This window comes from Filicampus tigris, chromosome 15, assembly GCF_054856515.1.
Source record: "Filicampus tigris isolate MCC_2025a chromosome 15, RoL_Ftig_1.0, whole genome shotgun sequence".
In the NCBI taxonomy this organism is placed as follows: Eukaryota; Metazoa; Chordata; class Actinopteri; order Syngnathiformes; family Syngnathidae; genus Filicampus; species Filicampus tigris.
In genome coordinates, this window is record NC_141231.1 from 6,009,021 (window position 1) to 6,036,000 (window position 26,980).

The 26,980-nt window shown below is 40.0% G+C and overlaps 1 protein-coding gene across 16 annotated transcripts in view; it reads left to right on the plus strand.

Annotated features, from left to right (window-relative positions):
• Positions 1-2,558: 2,558 nt before the first annotated feature.
• Positions 2,559-26,980, plus strand: part of dnm1a (dynamin 1a) — a 46,103-nt gene continuing 21,681 nt past the window's right edge. For 11 of the 16 annotated variants that reach the window (XR_015089756.1, XM_086052843.1, XM_086052832.1 and 8 more), the window contains exons 1-16: positions 2,560-2,947; positions 8,029-8,102; positions 9,447-9,596; positions 9,679-9,882; positions 10,270-10,368; positions 11,099-11,259; positions 11,331-11,473; positions 12,623-12,758; positions 12,838-12,905; positions 13,996-14,134; positions 18,905-18,991; positions 20,009-20,079; positions 20,154-20,205; positions 20,910-20,921; positions 23,558-23,587; positions 23,918-24,031. Coding sequence is in view for 15 of the 16 variants with exons in the window: in XM_086052843.1 (XP_085908969.1) it covers positions 2,787-2,947; positions 8,029-8,102; positions 9,447-9,596; positions 9,679-9,882; positions 10,270-10,368; positions 11,099-11,259; positions 11,331-11,473; positions 12,623-12,758; positions 12,838-12,905; positions 13,996-14,134; positions 18,905-18,991; positions 20,009-20,079; positions 20,154-20,205; positions 20,910-20,921; positions 23,558-23,587; positions 23,918-24,031 (1,701 nt within the window). In the remaining variant the exon portion in view is untranslated. Of the gene's footprint in view, positions 2,948-8,028; positions 8,103-9,446; positions 9,597-9,678; positions 9,883-10,269; positions 10,369-11,098; positions 11,260-11,330; positions 11,474-12,622; positions 12,759-12,837; positions 12,906-13,995; positions 14,135-15,795; positions 15,935-18,904; positions 18,992-20,008; positions 20,080-20,153; positions 20,206-20,909; positions 20,922-23,557; positions 23,588-23,917; positions 24,032-26,980 lie in introns of all 16 variants that reach the window. The other 5 variants (XM_086052836.1, XM_086052845.1, XM_086052835.1 and 2 more) reach the window with 3 other exon arrangements.

Here is a 26,980-nt window from a genome sequence, read left to right on the forward strand (position 1 = left end):
TCTTTCCTGCTTTTCATGAACTATATGGCCTTCTTTTTTCCTGGCATCTTGAAAGGAAGACGTCATTAATTTTACATGTGGCTTTATTAGTAGTAACTAGTGTTGTTCCGATACCGACACTGGTATCGGCAAGTAACCCGATACCGCATTAAAATGCTGGTATCGCCATCGGCGACTCCGAACTAGTGAAGCGCCGATGCTGGTTATTGATACTGGTATTCTTTGAATGCAGCGCGCACATTTGAGAGCCGCACACTGGAAGGAAACAGAAGAGCCTTATCCAAATGCACATGCATGTTAATATCCAGCCCATGTCGCAATCTCACCAGCACGAAGAGCTATGGAAATAGGCTGTTTATTCAACACACGTTTTCTGTGTGTGTATATGTTACAACATAGGGATGTGCAATTAATCGAAATTCAATTACATGTTCGATTATTACACTCCACGATTACAAAATTGACATAATCGTAAAAAAACGATTATTAATACTAATTTTGAGTTGTTTTGAGACACGAGTTACTCCGCCGCGCCGCCCTCTCCAAGCTAGTTAGCCAGCGAGCTAGCCAGCCATCCAGCTCGTACCCCGCACCCGTCAAGTCATACTGCGCACGCTCCTACTCAACGTTTTAACAAACCTAAAAATTGCACACGAACCACCACAGGAACGACTTGTAAACAAGCAAGGCAAGTTGAAATGGCTTATTTGCTTACATTTTGGGTTCGCCGTGGAAGACGGTGAGCGAAGACGTATAAAGTGCAAGTTTCCTCTGCACCCACCGGCAACGCGAGACAACGAGAGACACAAAAAGATAACAGAATCTACTGCCCGGACAAGCCTTCCAAATGTTTAGGGCACAGACTCCACTTCGCAATCGGCACGAGGGATTTATTTTAAATAACATATCTTATGCAAATATACATTACTTTTACTAGCACAAAAATAGAAACCATGCTAAACATTATTATTGTGACTTAAGTTACATTTCTTGTGTAGTCTATAATATGAAGTCAAAATTTTTGTGTTTATTTTTGTTTCAAATTGCTTCAAATACAATTTGCAAACATATTATTGGTCATTATATCGTAATTCAGTTTATATATGGCCTACTGTAACTTAGAAGTATTGTATAGATTACTAGTATGTAACAATCAACATTTAAATTAGTTTGACCCAATCAGAATATTAGATTTATAATTTATCAGAAGCAAAATACTTAAATATTACTTTAAAAACAAACCAAAAAAAGGCTCCAGACAAAGGTCTAAATGTATGGATGAATAGCATATCTGTTATTCTGTCAAAATTGGCATTTTACTCCAAGCAGTTCACTACTTTGGCAATTTATAAGTGCACAGCACTTAGTTAGTTAACGCCAATGTTCTGCTTGTTTATACAAATAAACCATACTTTAATTTATAAATTTGCACTTTTTAATTTTTTAAAATAATTTAATAAATATTATTAGGTCCAAAACGAACTTAAATTATTAGAGTGTTTCAAAGAATTTCATCTTAATATTTTTTCATGTTTAAACCTGTTCTTGTTTTGTAGCAAAAAACAATCGCTTGAATAATCGTGATTTCAATTATTAACAAAATAATTGTGATTAATTTTTTTTTCATAATCAAGCAGCCCTATTACAACAGATACTTCACAAGTGATGTTTTAAATATGAATAATTATACATTCAAGTGAGTATGCAATTCTTTAGAATTACAAGAAAAATAGTGCTTGTATTTAGATTTTTCAAATGGCAATGCATCGGTGCAGTATCGGCATCGGCCAGTATCGGCATTAGCCAATACTGCACAGCCAGGTAGCGGAATCGGTATCGGGACCCAAAAAGTGGTATCGGAACAACACTAGTAGTAACTGATTAGTTTAGCTTGGAAAATGCATAACAGCTGAAAAATACACCTCTATACATTTCACTTTTATGGCAACATTTTCAAAACTCACAAAACTCTTCGGCATTTATATTATTTATTTGTTTATGATATGGAATCTTAATTATTGGAAAAATAATGTTATCTATCTGTATTAAACAATATGAAACAGTAAACAAGTGGAAACCAAGTTATGAGGAACACTTTTTTTTCATCAGATACTTTTATATAAGCGTTTTGCTACACTTAGGGAAGTTTGATGCCGTCTTGCAAGCGAGGAGGAAAAGGATGCAGGTGAAGAAAATCATCTCCACACTAACCAGTGAAATTCAAATTGATTCGTCAGGGCATGGTTTGAATTTCAAATCCAACAGGTGACACCCACCTATCATTTGCTACATCTTATTTTATTACTGAGTGGTGTTAATGCAACACCTACATTCTGTTTAACACTGTCCCCGAAATTTTAACACTGGCCGATTTGCAGTGTGCAAAATATTTTTAAAAGAAGTGTATACCTATTTAGGACCCACCCTATATTTAAAATCAAATCGCAAATACTGTATGAATGAGTGAGACAAACGTGCTCTTGTGTTACATCCAAGCGATTTAAATATCGAGGTTGCATCATTCGTCACGACAAAGCAAAGCTATAAGCAGACTAGTGGGACCACCAAGCGGCGAATGCTGAGCTCTGCATGCAGGGAGATTTCCTGGGGAAATACAAGGAGAGCTCATCCTCGTCTTCATCCCCCCCGCCCTCCTGCGGTGCTCGGTGGTGGAGAAGCGCATCAGGGACGATAACGCAACGCGGAGATCGGTCGCAGCTCAGAATAGAATTTAACGTCTGAGATCGCGCTTAATACATCCGTCGAGGACAGTCCACCCTGCCGCAATGGGGAACCGGGGCATGGAGGATCTGATCCCCCTGGTGAACCGCATGCAGGATGCCTTCTCCGCCATCGGCCAGAACGCCAACCTGGACCTGCCTCAGATCGCCGTGGTGGGCGGACAGAGTGCGGGGAAGAGCTCGGTGCTGGAGAACTTCGTGGGCAAGTAAGTGTATTTAAGCATTTACTCCATTTTACGCACCATGCATAGTCCCCATCCCCCCTCCTCCTCTTCCTCCTACTCCTCTTTCTCTCTCCTCCATTTGTAATGCTGCCACATCATTTAATAAACACACATTACCTTTGCATTCAGTACATCAAGGGGATTGTTATTTTGTAAGGTCTTCCATAAATCCCTTGTGGAGTTCAGCTGTCTCCTCACCTGCTTAATTGTGAGTTTACAGAACATTAGTGCCTTATAAATCCTGTCAAGGCTTTCTCGAGACTTGTGGTGCTATACCGACGGCACGTGGGCTGTATCTGGCCCACCTCAGTGTTTGATCTGGCCACGGTCACACATAATTAGCAATTTCAATTTAAGCTACAACAGTGCGAGTGTTATCGAGTCTACCATTTTGCTCGTCCCATGCCATGTTAATCCTGACTAAGCAGAGTTGCATGTGTCAGTCATGCATATATTCGCTTTTTAATTATTAAAATGATGCAAATCCATAGCAGAGTCAGTGTTGATATGCTATGTTGTATCATGACCTTGTGGACATGGAAAGGAATAGAGAGAGAGAGGGGAAAAGAGAGTCCACCTGAGCTTTGAGCCGTTTCGGCTCAGCCCCTCCATCTGGTCTATTTATGAGCGAAGCTTAAAACCAACAGCGCTCAGGGACAACAGCATGGCACCTGTATTTAAGGACACATGTACATATGTGGTGCGTGTAATGTGAATAAACGGCATTCCCTGCTGGAAGCAAGGTCAGATTGTGTGTGCAATGTTTTAGCTTCAAGCTAGTGCAGTAGCACAACATTCCAAATTAATCCCATTTAACAGACATAAATCCATCCCCTGAAGCGGATCATTTTATATTCTACTTGATTTATAGCAAGTTTTAATATTTCATTATCAGGCACAAAATTGACCTCTATGTTGCCTCACTGCGCATTTATTTGGCAGCAGATTCCCACTGTGCACAACCCCATGGCCACAAGCGCTAATCCTCAATTAGCAAGTACAATAGATGATACTGTTTGCATCATAATGCTGCCTTGTGAGAAGGTCTGTGTTTAATTTTTGTAAGTGCAATAAAAAAACATGTGTAGTATTCATTTACAAAGTATTTAGCCAAGCTCATGATCCAAAGCATATCACATCATGTGTCGCTATAGTCGAGACAGGGTTATAGGGAAACTATCAAAACAAATAAATTAAATATTCTATTCAATTCAATTCCATTCAGTAGCCTAATCTCAACCCAATATAATATGTTTTTGTTTATGAATATGAGCGTGAATAGTTGCTGGCCAAAAGCTCAACAGAAAATGAATGGTTGGATAAAGCCAAACTTTTGACTCACATTCTGATTGCTTTATTTTAAACCCTGTGCTGGCGTATTAAAGACAAAACCACTTCTGCACCTGACCATGTGATTGTTGTGTACTCTTCATCATTGTGCAACACTCTCCCGCTCGCCTCTGTAGTCATGGCAACATCTTCTGCCTAATTACGGCGCCTTTACCCAAGGGAGGGAGCTACGTTCATGCTGAGAGTTGAAGAGGAAAAATGTGAAACAATATGACATGCGCATCTGAGATTCCAAGCCTGCATTGAGTAACAAGGCAAATACAAGCATCTTGCTATGCAGTACAGTGTTTGTGTGTGTGTGTGGGTGTGTGTCAGGGGTGTGTGTGTGTGTGTGTGTGTGTGTCCTATAGTGCAGTTAGAGTGACATTGCATGTCCTCTCATCCTTCCAGCTTGACACACCACCCCTCCTCCCCGGTGGCTCATTGTAGTGCATTTCTGTGTTATCAGCTTAAAACACAGTTGTTGCCTTGGTGTTTTATCAGGATGCCGTTTTATTCTTCACATATACAACTGCAGTGTGAAGAGTTTTGGCAGTAAAGGGACACCTCGTTTGTTCGTTTTATTTTGGCTTCTGTCCGGAAAAAGGTTTCGCCCTCAGTGCTGCAGCTTCCAGTCAGCACAATCAATAAGGAAAGCATAGGCGATAATGCGCATAATGGCAGGGAGACATCACATTAGATGCACCTGCACATTATCCGTATGCGGTACAAGGGCTGTATCATAAATGTCGGACTTTATAAAAATAGTCATGCCCAGTTCAGTGTCAGAGGGGTAATTGATCAATTTCTTCATATTTTGATTGTAGTTTTCTGTTGTTTTTAAGTAGAGATGGATCCAGCAATTGATTAGTTAATGAATCGAGTGCTATTGATGGAGATATTGCCAGTGCATTACTAGTTTGTGCTTTGTGGTTTGAAGAGTAACATGATGCCACAGATGCTACTTATTGCCTAAAGCGTTGGATGTTTTGTTGTAAGGGTACTGCAAACAAGCAATCTAGTTATGGAAAAGCACATTTGTTTTCCATCTTTTTATTTTCCACAATTGAGAATGAATGTAAAATTCTTAATATAAGGGGGGAAAAAAGACATTATTTTCCATTTTCCCAATATCGTCACCCTCTTAAAATAATAGCCTACGTCATTTTTTCTGTCGTTTCAGAAAACATAAAAACTGAACCGCATTGTAATGATCTTATATGTATTAATGATTTCATTTCAGGCGTAAATTGAATGATATGTTTAACTAAGGATGGAGCCGACTTTACCAGAGGTGGCCAGCTTCCTGAGGACATTTTTAGGCAAAAAAACAAATTTTGTCAAAATATGACTTTATTGTAATTTTTTAATGCAATTATTTTAAGAGGCTGATGATATTTAATTAAGACAAAAAGTCAGAAATGTCCATCCCTTGTTTTAAACTGCTCTGTTATTTCAAAATTACATATTATTATTATTATTATTATTATTATTATTATTATTATACAAGTACAGTTGTTCCAGTATGTGCCATAATTGAATCATCTCTTCAATCAAATTGAATCCCTTAAAAATATTTTCTGGACTGCGCAAATACTAGGAGACACAAAAGGTTCAATGTGCCAATCAAATTTGTGTATTGGCTTCTGTCTCACATTATTTATGCTTGCAAGAGATCTCACGTAGTCATCACTATTCCATCCCCCTCGTGGAGATTACATCCATGCCACGTAGCCATAGCGTTCACATATTATGTAACAAGTGACATCTGACAAGTGACAGCCTGAGGCATTATGACGATGCTTCACTCATTTTTCACTCATTTTATCCTCCTCAAATAAGCCACCGGCACAATAGAGGGATGTTGCTGTAGAGAAGGATTGATTTTATTCGACTCATTCACTGTGAAGCACATATTTACGGTATTTGTCTTTTCACAGTCCAGCCATTAAATCCCAGGAATTTATTTATATTTTTTTCAAACATTAGGGTAAAAGAGGGTCTGAAAATGTCTGGCAGTGAATGAGTTAGATCTAAACCTTCAAGTGGTTATTGGCAGTAGATGACTGATTAAAGCTCCAGTGTCAACATTTTTACATTGGTGTTGCTGTTTTCAGTCTCAAACGGTAAAATATAAAAACATGTAGGAGAGTATACACAGGAGCGGGGGACAGAGGAGGACAGCTACAGAGGATTAACGCTAATCTGGCTCTCTATCTTCCCGCATTGCTTCAGCACTAATCTGTGCATCCACTGTGGTGCAACCTGCCTTTTCATTGGCTCCACATGCAGGAGTTCAGAGGCTTTGAAGTGCTTGTGATATGCGAGTCAACATGCCACAACACCGGGTACACCTGCATAATAGCCAATAGGATCTGATGCAAAATTTAGCCTTCATAAAAGCAATAAATCTTAGTTGTGATTGACAACCCGTTTGAAAACACATTTCTATTATCTGGCTTTTGATCCGACCTGAGACTGACAGATTTCCGGCTGTTTTCCGGTGTCTATTGTACATAGTATTTTTTTGTATGTAAAGTGCTTTGTTACAGTTGTTGCTGTTTTGAAATGCTCCGTATAAATAAAATTGTATTATATTTTCTATAAATATCCTGAATCTCAATTAAAGTTAACTGGGATAGGCTCCAAGTCACCCACGACACGAATGAAGATGACCGCTATTATGCTATTAAAAAAATGGATGGATGGTTCCTTCGCTGATTGCCATAGCATTAAAATCTGATTGGCGCATTAATGCAAAGGAAGCACTTTAATTAGGTACTGGCTGTTAAATGCACAGTCACTGATGGTGTAGTGGTACACACGCCTGAGTTGTGTGCAGGCAGCGTGGGATCGGTTCCGGCTCAGTGACGGTGTCTGTGTGTCCCCTGCGACTGGCTGGCGACCAGTTCAGGGTGTACTCTGCCTTTCGCCCATTGTCACCTGTACACTGTACAGGATAAGCGATTTGGAAGATGACACATGACACTGCTAAATGCACACTCCCGAGAATTGCCTACATGAATACCTTAATGCATGGATGTGCTCTTACGCTGTCTACTTCTGGCAAGGACCCATAAGGTGCATTGACTTGACAATTAGGCTATCCCAAGATGCATTGCATTACAAGCATTCCAGTAAGTGACCAAAGAGCCTTCTCACAAGGCTTGAAGAATTTGTCTTGCAGTTCAAGGAGGTGGACGAGGACGAGTGAAGAGTAAGACCTGCCGTTGAGAACATCTGTCCTCTGTAAAAGCCTTCCAAGCGGGAGAATTGCTAGCAAAATGTATAGTTCATTTATTTGCTGAATATTTCCTGTCATGGTAATCTACAGCTAGGGTGCACACATTGGCCAAAACATTAAGAACACCTGCACATTTTAATGAGCTCCAGTACATGAAGCGGAATGATGTATACTGCACATCGGTGAATTTGAATTGTCATGTCAGATGGTGGAGGTCCACACACACTCACAGGGAGTTTGTTTTGCTGTTACATAATACATGAAACCCTGCAGGAAGATTGCAGCGCATAAAGACACGTTGGCGCTAAAATCACTTTCACCAGCACCAGTAGACGTGTTTACGAGTACGCAAGCCTAAATTGTTTTCAAATCATGACAAAATTAATATGCGGTTTAGATTTTGAATGTGTTTCATAATAGCTTGTGCAAATATGTAAAGGAAATAACCAAGTTTTAGATCACTGTCTCACATGTTATTCTTCTGTTCTAGGGATTTCCTTCCACGCGGCTCTGGCATCGTGACCCGTCGTCCTTTAGTTCTGCAGCTGATGAACGCTTCAACAGGTAAAATAAAATACTGTAGTGTCACATTAAAACTGTTTAGAGTCATCCCCAAAACAAAACAAAAAAACAACATCATGGGCCGGTTGCTTCGAATGTATTTGACTGGATTTGGGTTATCGGATTGGGATCAAATCTTGAAACTGGTTTGTTCAAAGAGGAAAAAAATGATTCTGAAAACATATTAGATATTCTAATCTTATCCAATCCTAGTTTTAATCTGGATCAAACCTTCACATTGTGTTGTTCAAAAAACATTTCAGTAGGATTTGGATAATTTTGACCCTAATTTTAATCTTGTCCCCATGAAATCAATCCCCGAACAGATTTCAATAAGAAACAAAAATGATGTATTCAATTTTTCTGTCAGTCTTCACTGTAAATTAATTTCTAAGAAACAAAATTTTTTATTTAGTTTAACGAATAGACATTTAGCCTTTTTTTCTTAATTTAAGACTTCTTTAAAATATCCAAAATGTATTTGTCGATGCATATTAATTTGTTATTTGTTGTTGCTCGGATGAATGTTCATCAAAGGAATCATAAATAGAAGTGGATGTTTATTATTTTGTTGTTTTGTCTTAAAATTAAAAAACACTACCAGACCCCATGCTGTTCTACCTGTTATTCTTTATAATATAGCCGGTAACCCACATTGTGATATGTTGTCCTATTTAGACCGTTGGTAATCCGGATTTGGTCATTTTAAACACGGTGTATCTGGATCAGGGTCATCCAATCCAATGTGGTTTTGAAAAACTGGCATAAAAGTAAGACGGATTGCCTGATCCTGGATAGCAAAAAATGAGATTTCCATATCTAGACTATCCGCAGATTACGTTTTTTTTTTAACAACTGGCCCCACAAAGTACAAGCATCTAGTGTACAGTAAAGGTATTACACCCAAAGGCACGAATGATTTGGCTGTTGAGGCGCTGGCAGCCTGGGAAACACGTCCTATCAGTCTGTTTTGTGGATTTTTACAGTATTGTAAAATTCAAAATGAACTTGGTAGTTCCAACTGGCCATAAATAGTGCTCTCTTCCTGTTTTCGATTGGTACGGCAGCCCATGTAGGGAGAAAACTAGCAGGGTCCGAAATAATGATGGCCTGCTACTGATTGTTGTAACCGTATAACTTCAGGACTTCAGGGCACACCTCATAAATGATGAATGGATTCATCACATCCATCCCTACTACAGTTACGTATCGATATAATTGGGATTCCATTGTCAGTAACGGGGTTAGACAGGCTTGCTGTATGGTTGATTCATGGTACCAAAATTGGAATAATAAATCAAATAGGATGTCATTCTTTTGACACACTCCCTTCTGTGTGTGTTTCAGAGTACGCTGAGTTCCTTCACTGCAAGGGAAAAAAGTTCACAGACTTTGATGAGGTTCGTCAGGAAATCGAAGCTGAGACGGACCGTATAACAGGCGCCAACAAGGGCATCTCGCCCGTTCCCATCAACCTGCGAGTGTATTCCCCTCATGGTGGGGCCCTCTATTGTCCACAGGAATTCATGCGCAATAGTAGAATATATTCTTCAAATGTTTTTATCTTGTCGTCTGGCAGTGCTCAACCTGACGCTGGTGGACCTGCCTGGCATGACCAAAGTGCCGGTGGGTGACCAACCAGCCGATATTGAGACTCAGATCCGGGACATGCTGCTGCAGTTTGTCACCAAAGACAACTGCCTGATGCTGGCCGTTTCGCCCGCCAACTCGGATCTGGCCAACTCGGACGCTTTAAAGATTGCCAAAGAGGTTGACCCTCAGGGTGGGTGCATGCTTACACATAGCACTGCTTTTAATGCCTCCATTCGTTCATCCATATTCTATAGATCTTATTGGGTCGTGGTAACTGGAGCCCAGTACACCATGGGCTGGTTACAATTTAATCACAGGACACATGCAGACGTACAACCAATCACACTCAAAATCCAACCTATGAGCAATTTAGAGTCTTCAATAATCCTAACATGCGTGTTTTACAATTTAGATGAGCACTGTACTATACTTCTATAATGACCTTTCTGAATATAATATTATGACACGTGTATGTAACATTTTCAGCAATGACTTCTAATCCATTGTCACAGTTAGCCCTGTTGTGGTCCTCTAATATGTATACGGTGTGTGGGTGCGTGTTCTTCTTTGTGCGTAGGTATGAGGACCATCGGCGTTGTAACCAAACTGGACCTCATGGACGAGGGGACGGATGCCAAGGATATTCTGGAGAATAAGCTGCTTCCACTCAGAAGAGGTATAATAGCACACACGCACACACACACATACACGCACATGCACAATTTCAGGACCTGTGACCCACTGATTCCCTCTTGTGGTGGTGAGGTAGTTCAGCACAAACCTTCCAACCAACGCAGCAGCACTAAAAAGTAATTTGATGAAAAAAGGGAACAAACGAAAGGGGGGAACATGGTAATAAAATAGTGGTCTTGCAGTATGCTGATGCTGTACTTTTCTTTTCCGCTTGCACTTTGGTATGAACCCACACATTTCATATTTTCCATAGCCTGTGTTATTTCTGTTGACCCACACCTCCCTTTCCCCTTGTGTATCTGTCTACTCATGTTTACAAGGCTGCTGGCTGCATTAGCAAAGCATGAAGCCGCTTTCAACGGGGAGTTGCATGAGGAAAGTAAAGCGGAAGTGGAACAAGATCCGCTTGACCTGAACTCACCTGGCTGCTCTTCTAAAATTCTTTGGCAGCCACACAAAGTCATCCACATATGATTTTATTTTATTTTATATTTTCTACTCATATACATCACCCCCTCACCCACACACCAGTTATCCATTTTCATTCCTTAATCACATGTTAATATATGACTGTGCTCAACTAAATGTTATTGAGCACATTTTTTAAAGCCTTGAAATGCTTTGTAAGAAAAAAAAATAAAAACAACAGCGTCCAGCCCTCGCATCAGTAGCCTCTGCAAAGTCTCTAAGGAATTAACGTCTGTTGTGTCAAGGCTACATTGGTGTGGTCAACCGGAGCCAGAAAGACATCGATGGAAAGAAAGATATCACCGCCGCCCTCGGCGCCGAGAGGAAGTTCTTTCTCTCGCACCCTGCCTACAGGCACCTGGCCGACCGCATGGGCACGGCGTACCTACAGAAAATCCTGAACCAGGTGAGTCAAGAAGTAGAAGACCTGACACAATTTCAGGGGTATCTTCTAAACCTGACTTTTAAACTGTGTAGCAACTCACCAACCACATCCGGGACACACTGCCGGCTCTGAGGGCCAAGCTGCAAAGCCAGCTCCTCTCCATCGAGAAGGAAGTGGAGGAGTATAAGAACTACAGGCCTGACGACCCATCCCGCAAGACCAAGGCTCTGCTTCAGTGAGTCATTACTTCCCCCAAGGTTCAAAAACAAAAACAAACAACAACAAACAAAAAAAAACAATCATGATCATGGGCTGCCTTATTTGTGTTTGTTACCCCCACCACATTCTGCAATCAGCATCGTGTGCTCCGACAATAACCAGGCAGTAGATGGCAATGAATGACCTGACATAACATAAAGGGCCCTATTTTGGTGGAGAGGCACTAGTGCGCTCGGCGTAAAAATGGGTGCAACTTCATTTTGATGCTGGGGAAAGTCTAGTTGAATGTGTTTGTCAATTTGGTAGACGCGCTACAGTATGCCTCACTGGGCATTCCGGGTGAGGAGGCTGCCGTGCCCCCCGGCGCATTTCGCAATTTCGTGACAAAAAGTACACTAAATTATAGACGACGCAAACGGAGGTTTATTAAGGCAGACAGATGGGATGCTCTGCGGACGTGTGTGGTGGATGTCATATATGGATGTCATATATTTCATTCATAAATGTGACAACAACTTGGGAAAATCCCCTCAATCGGTGTAGAATCACGGACGCATGTTCACGGGTGCAAAAATGTTTCTAATTGGAAGTACTGCGTAACGCTGCGTATCGGTGTTTTGAAATTCCTTCCTACCGGTCGAGATGTGCTACCAATGCCCAGCGCGCTTGCGGGTTGTGGTTGGTGTTAGGGTTAGGGTTAGGGTTAGGGTTAGGCATTTTTGGCAGAAAAGGCTGTCAAATAAGCTTCCGGTAGGAAGTTCCGTACAGGCAGGACATTTTGGCCACTTCAAGCACTTGCTAAGAATAACAAACCAGTCATTGACTGAGTCAAGCAGTCAACGACTGGCCTGTTGCAACATAAAACAAACTTCTATTGTGATTCAAACGGCCAAAAAATGAAAACAAGTTACTCTTGGAACAACTTTTTGTGGAGGGGCGGGGGGCGGAGTGTTCTTTTTCCATTATGCAGGGAATGACGTAAGATTTTCGCATAAATGAATTGGACTATCATTTTCATCCTCGGATAAGGGCAACGGTTCCATTGCGCTTCGGTTGGCAAAAAGAGAAAAGTAATGAACATGTTTATCTGATTAGGAAATTGGTGCAGACTCCTACGAGTAATTTTTCGACAAGGGTGTGACAAGACTGCAATGTGCGCGTGCAGGATGGTGCAACAGTTCTCGGTGGACTTTGAGAAGTGCATCGAGGGCTCCGGGGACCAGATCGACACGGCCGAGCTGTCCGGCGGTGCCAAGATCAACCGCATCTTCCACGAGCGCTTCCCCTTTGAGCTGGTCAAGGTCCGTCTGATGTTTTTTCCCCATTTACTACCACGTCAAAAAGCCGAAATATGATGACACAGCGCGGCCTCGCTCTCAGATGGAGTTTGACGAGAAGGAGCTCCGCAAAGAGATCAGCTACGCCATCAAGAACATCCACGGCATCAGGCACGTTCGCCCTCCCGCTACCGCTGTGTCATATGAGCAGCACACCCACCTCCTCCCTCATCCTTTGCCTTGACTCCATTCGCTCAGTCACCTCCGTTACATCAATCTAGCATCACGAAGCTAACCACAAAGGTCAGAGTGATAGATTTGATCCATTCTGTACATCCTGATATGGGTTTTGCTTTAGCATAGATGTGTTAGCTAAATGGTATCATGAAGGTACGTTTACATGTAAGCGACCATGTTTTTAAAATAGTTTTTCCTTGACGCACTCTGACCTGCAAAAATTCCATGACAAAGCTTGAAAGGACCTTGAGATGCTGGGGAAATACACATGCGTGGCGCCGAGTTTTGTTACTCTATTATGTACTGTCAGATTTTGTTACGTTGGAGCTGTTTTACTCGGGCTGACTTGGTTTCTCATCAGCACCATATTAGCCATGGCCAACGTTTTGGGATAGAAAATCACAGCCTGTCACGTTTGCCCATCCCGTCGCCCTGCGCTGTCTTATGTCCATCCCGTTTGGTCCGTGGTGGCCTGAAACATGATTGCTATAACTACCGGGAACATAGTATAAAAATAGTATTGTACTCCATTTTTTTATGGCGCTTGTCTTCATTAAGGTTTACAAGTGAGCTGGAGCCTGCCCCAGCTGACTTTGGGGCAAAAGATGGCTTACACCCAGGACTCGGTTGCCAAGTCAAGATTCAAACCCGTACCTCTCGACTATGAGGCAGACGCTCCATTGTGCTGCTCTGATGGAGTGCTTTGTAAAATGAATTCTAATTGGTGTCAGGGAGGTGACTTTGTTCATGGCACGACTGTGTGGGTGCATTTGATTCGTGAACCTGTGAACTTTTGTCTTGTTTGTCTTGCGTGCGTATGAAGTGTATTGTCCTTGAACATCATGAACCGTAATCACATTTTGTCTTCAGTACGTGAGAAAAGTGCAGCGAGTCCTCCCTTGTCCTTTAAGCTTGTTTATGTTGACTTGTGAGGGAGGGGCGGGATAACTTTCTTGACAATTAACACTTTTCTCTCTCGTCCAACTTTTTCTTTCTTGTCTGCGTGGCTGGTTCTGACGAGCAGAACTGGTCTCTTCACCCCGGACATGGCCTTTGAGACCATTGTGAAAAGGCAGATTGGGAAGATTAAAGAGCCTTGCACCAAATGTGTGGATATGGTCATGTCTGAGCTAGTCAATACGGTTAGACAGTGTACCAAAAAGGTAAACAAATATAGTGAATGGTGGCTAGCAACTTTTAAATTTTTGTGTTCTCAAGTGCCTCGCCCGCAAAGACCCGCCGCTGTCACTCACGCTCCCTATTGTCACGTCAACTTGCCGCTCGCTCCAGTCTCCTTGGGTTGTTTTTGGGCAGTGAGGGGCCTGGGGTGGGCAGCAGTGCACCTGCCTTGTCTTCTGCAGTTGCGTTTTGCTTGACAGGCTGTCCCGTGGTAGAGAGTTGTGCTGATGGGGATTTAAAAAAAAGTGTGGAGGCTGAGTTGTCGTGGATGTATGGCTGCCAGGGAAGTTAATTTGCAGTGTATTTCAAATTTGTTTTTTTGTACAGCGGAACCTGAAAGTCATGCCGCTTAGACCACGTCTAACTGGTTGGCACAGGGTAGACCACTGGTCTGACATGTATTTCATTCATAATATGTGAACAGCAGGCATCAATGCCACTAAGTTTTTGTATTTTCATTTTTTTTAAATCATCCCACTGAGCGGCACAGATACTGTTTAGCGACGGGGGACACAAATGGGGGGGTGCGGTCTCCAATTGCTTCACGACGTAGATATACTTCCTTCTTGTCGAGACTCTAGCACACTGTATTTAGAGGCAATGAAAGGAGCCACTTTGATTGGTCCTAACTGAACTCGACTGTGACCACTGCCACAGTGCCGCAGACCTCCCTCGCATAGATCCGCCAGTCTACATACAAAAATGTCACAAAAATTGAGCGCTTAGTCATAAATTCCCCCAAGATGAGTTATCAAAGCATAAATACATTCACCGGTACCTTTATTATTTTACCATACTGTAGTTAATGTATTTTCACACGTCATCTTTTATGATATTGACAACATGGTCTTGAAATGGTTTAATTCAATTTCCATTATGTCTTATGGACAAAAGGATTCTAAACAACAAGAAGGCATAACTCTGTTTGCTATTCATGTTTGCGGCTCACGCTTTTGTTTATTCATCCAAATTTTGCAGTGTTTTTCTTACCTTACTAACACTCTCAAAACATTGCTAACATTTCCTACTGTGGAATTGCAGTATAGCTGAAGAAAAAATTATCACTACTTCTCTTTCCTGGCTTTAACTGGCAGCCATATTGGACCTCAGCATCCAGACTTGTGTGTGTGCGTGAGAGAACGCAGCCGTGCACCTGCAGCATAAAAGAGCCATGATCGTCGCTCATAAAAAGAAGTGTATTATTATATATATATATATATATATATATATATATGTATGTGTGTGTGTGTGTGCGCACGTGTGGCCAAATTCCAACTCCACCGTGAAAGCAGCCTTCCAAGAGCAGCCCAGTAGCCTCAACTGGGATGCTCTGTGTTATTTTTGGGATATGGCGCGTGGAAACGGGAGGGGTCAGGAGAGGCAGCTTGCACGGCTGCGGTGTCTTTCTCCCATCTCGTCCCGAGGGGAAAAATCAAATGTCTCACTTTCATTTTGTTCCTTCTTGCTATTTTATCTTCCCGCTCATCTCTTCTTGTCTTTTTCATCTGGAATACGTTGCCTCCCATTCATCTTTTTTCTACTCTCTTCCCTCCTTCTCCTTTTGCTTCTCCATTTCCTTTCCCGCCTCTTGTTTTATTTCTTTTATTTCAATGTTGTCTCCCGTGCCACCTGCCTATCCCTACAGGACGGGTCTGTTCACCCCTGACCTGGCTTTTGAGGCAATAGTGAAAAAGCAGATCCAAAAACTGAAGGAGCCCACACTGAAGTGTATAGACATGGTTGTGAGTGAGCTCACCTTCACCATACAAAAGTGTAGTCAAAAGGTAAAAAAAAAAAAATTTAAAAAAAAGAAAGTTTTTGTTATCTCTTTGTAAAGTGTGCCGGTGGGGGTAGATCGATGGCTGGGCTTGTTCGCTCGAATTATTAAGTTTAAGACATTTTGTTTTACAATTTAAAATGTGCCACTACTGAATCTTGAGGAAACGATGGTCTATGATGCCCCACGAAAAAATGTCTGAAATGAAATTAATAACAATGAGAATAGCGACTAAAATAAATAAATCATTAAAAAAATGCTAACGTGCAGTATGCTAACATGGTGTGCAGTGTCGGGTGTAGGCATTTGGTTTGTACATGTTCCATTTCTTAGCAGAGTTATAAGAGTTTGAATTCAGCTAGTATTAATGTATTTTTAGAGCAGGTTTGTTAGTTTGTATTTTTTCAACAATGCTTCGTTTTGGTTTTTATGTTTTAGAAATATATTATATATAGTGTATGAAGTGATTGTTGAGTGCAAGATTTAAAAAAAAAGAAAAAAAGGTGAAAATTAGTTGCGTATAAAGTAAACTACAATTCCCGCACAAGTGTTCGACCTTCCTTTTTCTGTGTGGCCAAAAAGCAATTCTGTAACAAATACATTTATAATAAACCCCGAAAGCTCATGTACGAAATTAATTGACAAAGATGACAACAAAGGACATTTTCGCTATGATTATAGTTACTTTTAGAAACATAAAATTTTGTTTGTTAGTTTTCATTTTTTAAAAGCACTCTCATCTTTATTTTATTTTGTTAATGAAAATGTTTTTTTTTTTCAATTTTAGTTATTTCTTTAATTTTCATTAACTATAATAACCTTGTTTCTTGCTCATAATGTGCCCAACTACTTTCACTTATCACTGCGCTTTCTTAATGTGGATTTAAATATTTGATGTTTGATGAAAGCCAGTCAAAACCAGTAGGCTATTGAACCTATCATTTGCATGCTTAAGAGCTAAAACAGCCAGTGTAGTAGAAGTTATAGTTATATATCTAGTTATCAAAATGCGCAACAACCTTCTATTTTGTGGCAATATTAGGCTTGTATGACATGGATTTAGAGATGTGAATTTTAGAACCAGGAATCGGAGGTTGGACTGAAATTTAAGAGGTTATAGCGGTAGCATGCTAATCCTTTGCAGTTTTTGTGTCATTAATTAAATATAAGCACAACTGCCAGCCTCAATCGGTCTCTCCTTACTCAAGACTTTACCCGTGTAGCCATTTAATACATACTTGTTTTTTTCTTTCTGTTTGTTTTATGCGCAATTGTTGGTCTTCTTTTGATAGTTTAGTACCTTTATTTCAACTTAATCGGCATGTGAGGTTTTATTTCATATCTGACCTTACCATGCTAAATCTCTTCATTTGTCTCTGTGTTTGTATTTTTTTTTTTTTATTTAACGTTGCGCGACTGATCATATAGTTCCACTCATTGACTAACTGACGCCCTTCCACCATCTTGATTTTTTTTCTTTGTTCGTTTCTACCTGCTTTTATTTGTCTCCCATCCTGTCGTCTTGCCCAAACGAGAGGGTGACCTCCTTTGGATTTCTCCTCTCTGTCACGCTGTTATCTTGATTTTCACTTGCAGAGATTTACTGTGTCTAAAGATAGACTGTATTATGAAATACAGTACTTGGGAAAATCCACAAAGGGGTCAGTTTGAAGTCGTCCTCATCCCCCCTGCCCTCAGTCCCCTCCCCTTTGCTCCTTTTGCATTGAACATGTTGCATCTCTGCATGCGGCCTTGCTCGTGACAGTAAAAATGAATTTTTCTGCACTTGAAGTGACAGAAAACAATTTGCCCCTCTTCATGTTGCAATGCGTCTTACAGATTTGCCAGCTGCACAAATTGACATCTTACAAAAACTCTTATTGCTTACCAAGTTGACTTGGCTTAGTGAGCTGAGGTCTCACTTTTATGTACTGCATAGAATGGGATAAAAATAAAGATATGAATGTCAGACATTAGGCTGAATTTACTTTATTCAAAGACCATCTTGTGATGTCTTTGATTTTGTTATTTAGATGTTACTAGATTGGCGCTCATTTGAGATGAGACCTCCACCAATGCCTGGTAAAAGACTCCTAATTTGGATCAGCACTAAATTGTCGCCATCTCTTGCATGTGCTTTATTTTATCACTAAGATATATATGATATTCACTGAGAAATTAAGGGAGATGGTTAAAAAGTGCAAAATTTGAATTGCGCAGAATCCCATTTACTTGTTGCAAGTTTCAGATTCAGCCAAGTTTTTAAAATATTATTTTAAGATAGCTGATTCACACTTTTTTTCTATATACTCACCAAAAAAATGTCAGATTACAGTGCATTAATTCTTCTTATAAAATCCCACAACATTTTTAGTGTGTTGGTTCATGAGCACCAAACGACGAAGCCGCCACTTGGGAGGTGAAAAAAAGGACCGATTATTCCTGTTCAACCCGACTTCAAGATGCATTGTGACATGCAAAAAGAAAATTGTCATTTTTCTCTTTTCCTTTAGTGTCTGTGTCCCGGTGGAGGCCTGCCAGTGCGTCTGTGTGTGTGCGCGAGTGCGTGTGTGTGTGTGTGTGTGTGTGTCGTTGTGGCTTTGCACAATGAGCTCATGGAAAAAGCCCCTCAGTGTGCTGGGAAAGAGATGCTCTTCTGCCAGGAACATTGTTGATCCTGCATTTGTATCACAGACTTTGCACTATTCCTCTGTTGGCCTCTAATTTGGTGAATTTTATTTCATTTTTTTTCATTTATTTTTTTACAAATAAAATCACCCAAAAAGTGGACCGGACTAGCGCTGAGTCTGCGATAAACCTTTCTCTCAACCCAGAACATTTCTCTTTGTGCATTGACGTGCTTGTAGTGGAACTGGGTGTTGTGCTTGAGTGAGAGAAGTAATGTAGTGGTTCGTGTGTGTGCGTGTGTGTGTACCACTGGCACATGCGTCCCACCCACTGTGCTGTGTGCTTGTAGTTGGCCCAGTACCCGATGCTGAGAGAAGAGATGGAGAGAATTGTCACTCAGCACATCAGAGACAGAGAGAGCCGCACCAAAGGCCAGGTAACATAAACAGGAAGGTGCAATTCTTCACGTTGTTGACATTAATTGTTTCAGTTCAATAGACCGCAAAATGTAATTTTCAAAAATATCAACAGTGCGAGTTGCCTTTCATGCTGAATGATGTTCAGTGATATTATCATCATGGGGGGGCGGCATGGCTCAGTGGTAGAGTGCTCGTCTCCCAAACCGGCCATTGTGACTGTGTCGAAGTATCCTTGAGCAAGATATTGAACAGTTGCTCCTGATGCTGCGTCATCAGTAGGTAAATGAGGTACAGTGTGAAGCGCTTTGAATACCAATGGCGCTACAAGTGACAGCCCATTTATCACCTTCCCAGGTTAATACAGAATTCATGTCTCAATTTTAACATCAAAATCTTTAGATAGATGAATGATTTATACAATATAAAATGTGTTCATTTCATTTTGTTTTATTATTTAATTAACTTTATTTCATCTTACTCTTATTTCTATTATTCTTAAACTTGCATTCTAGATTTTGTCTTTCTTTTTTTCCTAGCAAATTTTTGACTTAAGTTTGACCTATAAAAGCTGACACAATATGGATTTTACCATGCGTTGTAATTTATAGATATAATATTTGAGAAATAAAATATCTGAATACATATTTTGCTTACTAAAATATGTTACTATATTAAATAGCTCGTTATTATTATTATTAAAATTAAATTAAATTAAAAAATATTAAAAACTAGGGCCGTTTCGGAATCAGCGTAACAAATTCATCTAGAATAGTTTACTCATCTCTGTTTGAAAAAAAAAAACTTATGTTGACCAGTGTTATGATTGTCGCCTTAAGATTTTTTTTTTTAATGTGTTTTGCCCAAAAAGGTATACATGGATAACATCGAATACATATTTACATAGAAACGATGCAATAAATGGCAAGTTCTATCGTAAATTTAACACGCATGCAAAATGATGCCAAAAAAGCATTGCAAAGCATAGAATTTATTTGCAATGCTTAAGGATGCTAAATGTTGTCCACGGTCGTCAGGTGCTCCTGCTGATCGACATCGAGTTGTCCTACATGAACACCAACCATGAGGACTTCATCGGCTTCGCCAAGTGAGCCATCGGCGAGCAAGCTAGCTTCTCTTTGCAGTCGTGACCACGAGCTAATTTTGGTGTGTTCTTTGCAGTGCCCAGCAGAGGATCAACCAGATGAACAAGAAGAAGACGGCTGGCAATCAGGTGATCATGTCCACCATGTTGTTTTTTTTAATGGGTCTTGCTGCGCATGGAACTTTCGACACCCTGGCAACATTGGAAACTTTCAGGTTTTTACAATAATTATAATTTTAACGTTTTGGACATTACTCAGCAGGGCTCTACCAAGGCTTCTTTGTCCTCAATTCAACCTTTGAAACTGTAATCTGTAGTAGGTTTTAGTTTAAAAAATACTTAGCAATTTTATAAATGTTCTATAATTTTTTGTTGTTGTCCTATAAAAACTTGATTATTATAACATTTAATCAGGTTACTGGAAAATGGTCGCAGTTCGGGCATAGTACAATTTGTAGAACTTTTTGTAAAATTTGCCACTAAAATCCCTTGAGTAAATGTGCATTGATCGCAAAATTGGAAATACTGCTGTGTCATTTTACTGATGAACGTCTGGATCTTAAACTCACATACTCATGCATTAAACCACAGCATGCAAATAGGGCAAGCACACATCATGATGATGCGTTTATGAAACTGATTTTGCATGACTTGCATCCTACTTTTGACTGCCTGAAGCAAATTTCGATGATGTCATCTCTGTGCAGTCTTTCTCTCTGTTTTTCGTTTCTTCTGCACTTCTGAGCGCTACGATTGTGTTGTATTCTCTTTCATGTGATTTCCCCTTGTGTGTTGCCTCTCCTCTTCTATCTGTGGCTTGTGTGCTGCTTCAGGATGAGATCATGGTGAGTAGTTACTCTGTGCACATGTGAATGAATTTCTATAAAATTGAATATACCATGTGTCTTTGTAAATGTTGTCTGTGCGAAATACGCTTCCCATACCTGTCGTTGGGCTGGCGACTGTTAGAAACCCCTCGGCTGCTTCTTCGTCCCTCATTATTTGTATATGCGTATTATATTACACACTCACACATTTCTCTCACAGGACGATCAATACGATAAGCCGTGCTTATACACTACATGATGAAAAGCCATCCCTCCCCGCCTCCCTTTTGTCAGTACTACCACCCAACACTCCCCCACCCTCATCCTGAACAGTTGCTCTTATGTGCTGTCAGTGTTTGACAGTTGTCATAGCAACCAACCAGGTTGTGGATCACGAGGGGCAAAGGTTAAAAGTGCAGTAAACAAAGTGGTGATCTGCGCTTCCTGTTTACACGTGGATGTAGTTGGCCCTTAAAGACCCACGACTGCTTCTGTTCTCCATCTTAGCTTGAGTTTCTAATAGAGCCCACCCTCCATCCCCGTTATGAGTGTTTACTACATGGGAAATCATTTGTCTTTTGGCCTCATTAAAAGTGGCCTTGTGTAAGTAAACATTTGAAAGTGTTTAGTAGTCAGAAATGTGCATTTTTCAAAGCCACAGTGGAACCTTTAAGGCTGTTCCAGAGCACTTGAGGACCTAGGATTTCTGTGGCTTTCAAAACATTTTTTTCCCACAGGAAATAATGGAAACAGAAATCATGTGTCAGCGTCATGCTGTCACCAACGTGAAACCATTATAAACTCTATAGGCAACGTTTGAAGATTTAACGTTTTTGCATTTCCTGTCTCACAAATTGATATGAAAACGTAAACACAAAACATTCTTAACTTTGTAAAACATTAGGAAGATATTTTTCATTCTTTAATATTCAAAATGATCACACTAGACAATTTCAGCAGTTTTTTGGCGGCAATTTTTGCAATTTCACTGTACAGTGAACCCTGCGTTTCGCAAGAGACTGGGACCGAGCCATGCTCTCAATAGTGAAAATAGATAAAATCACCATCCCCAAAGTGGATTGTAATTGTACATAGATGCCACAAGATGGTGGCAAAGCACTTAAAACAGAGATGATCATAAAGCAGCAACGCCCTAGACTGTATGCAATCGTGGACCCATGTTACATAAACAATTTCATGGTTAAATTCAGTCAGTCAACACAAACAAACTACCTTCATATGAGACTCGTCAATTGAAATTTACACACAATAGTGTATGTTAGGGTAGAGATAGCCAACTTAAATGCTGGAAAGTGCCACAATTTTTCTTCACTGCTACTTGGGGGCAACATGGGACCATGCACTTCCTAACCAGATGTATGACAAAAATGCTATTTTAAATATGGACAAAATACATGCATACATGCAAAATACGTGCTCATAAGAGACTTCATTCTTGATGATACATTTTCAATGCATGTCTAAATATTCCATTATCCTATCCAACTTCAAGAAAGGTTTTGACACAAACAACAAAATAATCACATACCGTAATTTTTCTTTACAGTGCAAAGGGCTCTCTTGCATAAAAATGGCCATTCAAGGACAGCACAAAACTACTAACCGAGAAACCGACATTAAGTGCAAGGACTCTTTTTGTTTTGTTTTTTTTCCCAAAATCAACTCACTCATTTTTAAAAAATATTATTGATCTACTATGTTTGTCCAGCATACCATTCCAAATACGCAAAAAATTATTAGGCGTTCTCACTTTCCAGCTATAAGACAGTGTTAGACCCAGTGTAGGTGCAACAAAGACATGCCTGCCATCTAGTGGTGATTGGTAATATTACTACTTAAAACTACTGTCGACCCCTGCATATTCAAATTTTTTCTGGGATTGCACTAATACCCGCCCCCATCATTTCCACCTCTTTTTCGTGAAAAACATATATTGAATATTTATCATTGTTTTTTGAAGAATTGTTTCGGTTTGTAAAAAAAACATAATAATAATAATAACAACAATAATAAATAAATAAATAACATTAAATTATTTTATTATTATTAATTTATTTTTGTTAGATTTTTTTTGGGGTGCCGGGGAATTAGTCAAGGGGTCACTCGGAGTGTGTGGCGCCAGTTGCCCATCCCTGCGTTAGGGAATACATACAATTTGCAACAGCAAAGTAGGCTACACGCTATTAGTAGCTGCATAGTTTCACTTTCATTTTTAACTGTGTATGAAGGTGTGTTCAAAGACCACCACGAAAACAGGACATCTCAAATGCAGACAGAAAAAAACAACAATATGCAAATTTGCCAATGCGGAACTGTGAATATGCAGGGATTGACGGTATACTGTATGTTTACATGGATCATTTGGCTGATTTTTTTTTTTTGGTTATATGTTCATCATTTTTGCACATAAAGAATGAAACATACTCCTGCATCCGATTGCATGGTGTGAAAAGGGCATTTGGACACGTATCCCCCTGCTAATGCTTGCTGTCCCAGCAGCCCGCTATGACATGCAGGCTTTCGACCAGCAATCCACACTGTATAATATATTAACAAATATATGTACATGGCCTCTTTCATAAAGAGCCCTCGTTGGCTTTGAGTTGTAACATTCTCTCCACATTCTCATCCAGCCGGAGAGAGGAGTTAACGATCGGTTCAAGGTAAATGAAGTCACACATCACATACTGTGTGTTTTCAATAGAGGCAGATACTATTGTTGTGGCACAGATGTAGTGAGTGTACAGTATAGATACCCTTGTGGGCCAATTTATTAGGTACACAAGCAATCCATTAAAAGGGCTGCATTTACAAAGATGATATTTCTCAGTTTTGTGATATACAGAGATCCATTTCTGGGCATTATTATCTTGATAAAGGCAGATTTTTTTTACGGCTCTTGCTGGTGTACCTAATGTTGTGGCTAGTGAGTGTTGGTGTGACGTCCCCTCCTGTTGTGTCACCAATCGTCCTGTTGCATGTCCGTTGCCCAGGTGATCCGAAAGGGATGGCTGACTATCAACAACATTGGCATCATGAAGGGCGGAGCCAAGGAGTACTGGTTTGTCCTCACCGCTGAGTCGCTGTCCTGGTACAAGGATGACGAGGTGACATTTTTTACTCTCTCACATGCTTAGAAGGAATGATTTTTTTTTTTTGGGGGGGGGGGGGACAACAAGCATTACATACACAGACAAAAGGTTCACAATGAGTAAAGAAAAATATTTTGACAGTATTGAAGCACTGCAATTTGAAGTTGATGCCAATACTGTATTGACCAATGATATTTGCAAAATATTCAATCCTTATTTTATTTTATTTTATTCAAAGCTGGGACCATACCGTGCAAAATATGCCATTAACGCTACTCATCATTACCCTCTATGGGACACATGTTGTATTGAAAATCTGTACATTACAATGTATCCATAACATCTTTGTCATTTTGCTTGATAATTTTCACAATATTTTTGTGAAGTGCTAAGACATTTTTGTAATTATTGCAAAATGATACAATATTTTTGTCATGAATATTTTCCTAATTACCGCCTCTGTCACCATTCATGATGTCTGCATCACCTGAAGATAGATTAAATTATAAATGGGCAGATATTTTATTCATCCCATGAGTGTAATTAAACAAATGTGCAGTAGTGTTCACCCAAACCTGCGCCAAGAGGAACATTTCTGTTACATTAATTTCTTCCAGAAGCCATACTTTTTTTTTTCCACTTTGTGCTCCAAAAGTTCATTCCAGCTCCTCTCAGTGGCTTTTTTTTTTAGTCAAGTTCAGCGGTTTTTGAGTACATTTGAGCCAGCACATTTTGTTACTGGGCGGACTGGTCAAAGAAAGGTCCCATGATGCTTTGTGGAACTTTTTTGGAGCTAGCCACGCAGTCTTGCTGTCTCCGGGATGTAGCCGCAGCCGCTCATATGGTCATATGTGTGTGTATGTGCATGCGTGTGTGCGTATGTGTGACAGAGAGAGAGAGAGAATGAAAGAGCGAGAGAGAGAGAGAGAGAGAGAGACGACCGTTTCCAAAGAGTCAGGACCCCCCAACATGTCAGACACCAAAAGCTGGCACCCACATGTGCATACCAGAGCCCCCACCCCCCAACCCCAGCTCCTCTTGCCCTGCCCTGCTCCCAATTACACACACAGATGCTCGCACACACACACACACACACACGCACACACACATACATACGTAATCTGCTTCTAATAAACATACTTCATTTCAAAGAGAGTGCACGGCGCGAGCGGGCTAGTTGGGCAAGACGTGAGGGTGGGAGTTTCTGTCTTTTGTTAGCCGTGTACAATGCACGTAACTAGGTCCACGTGAAAGGTAAAAGGAAGGGGTGGAGATTTTTTTTTTACGAATTTCTACTCCGCCTCGTGTACATTGTACATTCACTCCTTCTTTTTCGTGTGTTTATTTAAACAAGGAGGGTGCGGGGAGGCTTCAAATCAACATGTGGCATTGGTGTCATACCTCAGTGCCAAGGCCGAAGGACACTCCAGACCAGGATCAGATCATCTTTTTCTTATTATAATCCTTTTTTTTTTGGTAAAGATTACCGTACTAAATTTACAAAAACAAATTGGATGTCACGAGCACACAAATACAAAAATACACATTTCATTTAACAACATTGAATTTGGTAGGCATGTCTTATCACAAGCAAAATAGTTGAGGAAAAGTCTCAAGAAGCCATGCTTGAAAAGAAGCAGCAAGTCTGCCAATTCTGTTCCAAGTTCAATTTTAAACTCATTTTGGCAGTTTACATGGACCAACTTTGAAGCACAAATGTTTGAATAGTGTTTCACAATTTTTATGAAGTCAAGGCACCCATTTTATGTGAGAAAATCTCACAGGTGAGCTACTCGCAGGAAGCCTTGACTATTCTGTTGCATGAGGTGGATACACAGGTTTATTTTTGCTTCGACTGTCTGACTGCAAGAGCTTTTAACTGTTCTGCCTTTCACTATCTATCGATGGCATTGATAGGTGAACAATGGTCCAAACAAAACCAAATGTATTGTTTTTGGTGATGGTCTCATCCTAAAGTGACTCATGGCCTTTCCCTGCCAAGGTTATTATAGTTAATGAAAACTAAGAAAATAACTAAAATTAACATTTTTAAAAAAATTAAATGAGATGAAGTAAAAACAAAAATGCTTGAAAAGAAAGAAGGAAAGAAAATTAATGGAAACAACATCTTACATTATTAAAACTAACAATTATAGCGAAAATGTCCTTCGTTTTCATCTTTGTGAATTAATATCATACATAAGCCTTTGGGGCTCATTTTAAATGGATTTATATTCGGTATTGCTGTATATTCGTACAGGCGAAGGAAGGTCAAACAATCGTTTGAGAATTGCAGTTTTCTTTACTTTACTACACAACACTTTGTGAAACACTTGAGAAATACTCCGTATATTAAACGTAAATAAACAAAAGCAATAAAAAAAACAATAAACTAATAAAAAAACAAATTTTTTAAAGTAACAAACTAAAACAAAAATGATCCATTTTCCCCCCAAAAAAACAAAAAAATAACAAACCTTCTCTAAAAACGAATTCAAAATAACTTTTAAAAAACAAAAATCATAATTAAATAAAAATGAACTATAATTATGCATTTGCTTCTAATTTTCCACATTGGCATCTTTACTCAAGAGTGACCTGACTCCAGGATTTTTTTTTTTTAACTAGCCGATGCTTAGCTGATATTTGGCTTTGACTTACAAGCAAAAATTTGAGATACAAAGGCTACATGGTGGCAGTGAACACAACTCAACCCATTTCACAACACGAAGCAATTTGGCAAATAGTGAACAACTCTTCAAAAAAAGAGACTTCAAGCTGTTTTTGCCACTTCCAGTTGAAGTTTACTGTCAAACTCAACATAAAGCAAAGAATTTCAAATTGCCTATTTAAAGCCACTACACATGCAACTGGCGCATAAAGTCAGCTAGTTTAATGCCAACAATCAATGCAAAACACCATAGACAGAAATCTTTCAACCCTTAATCAACGCATATTTGCATA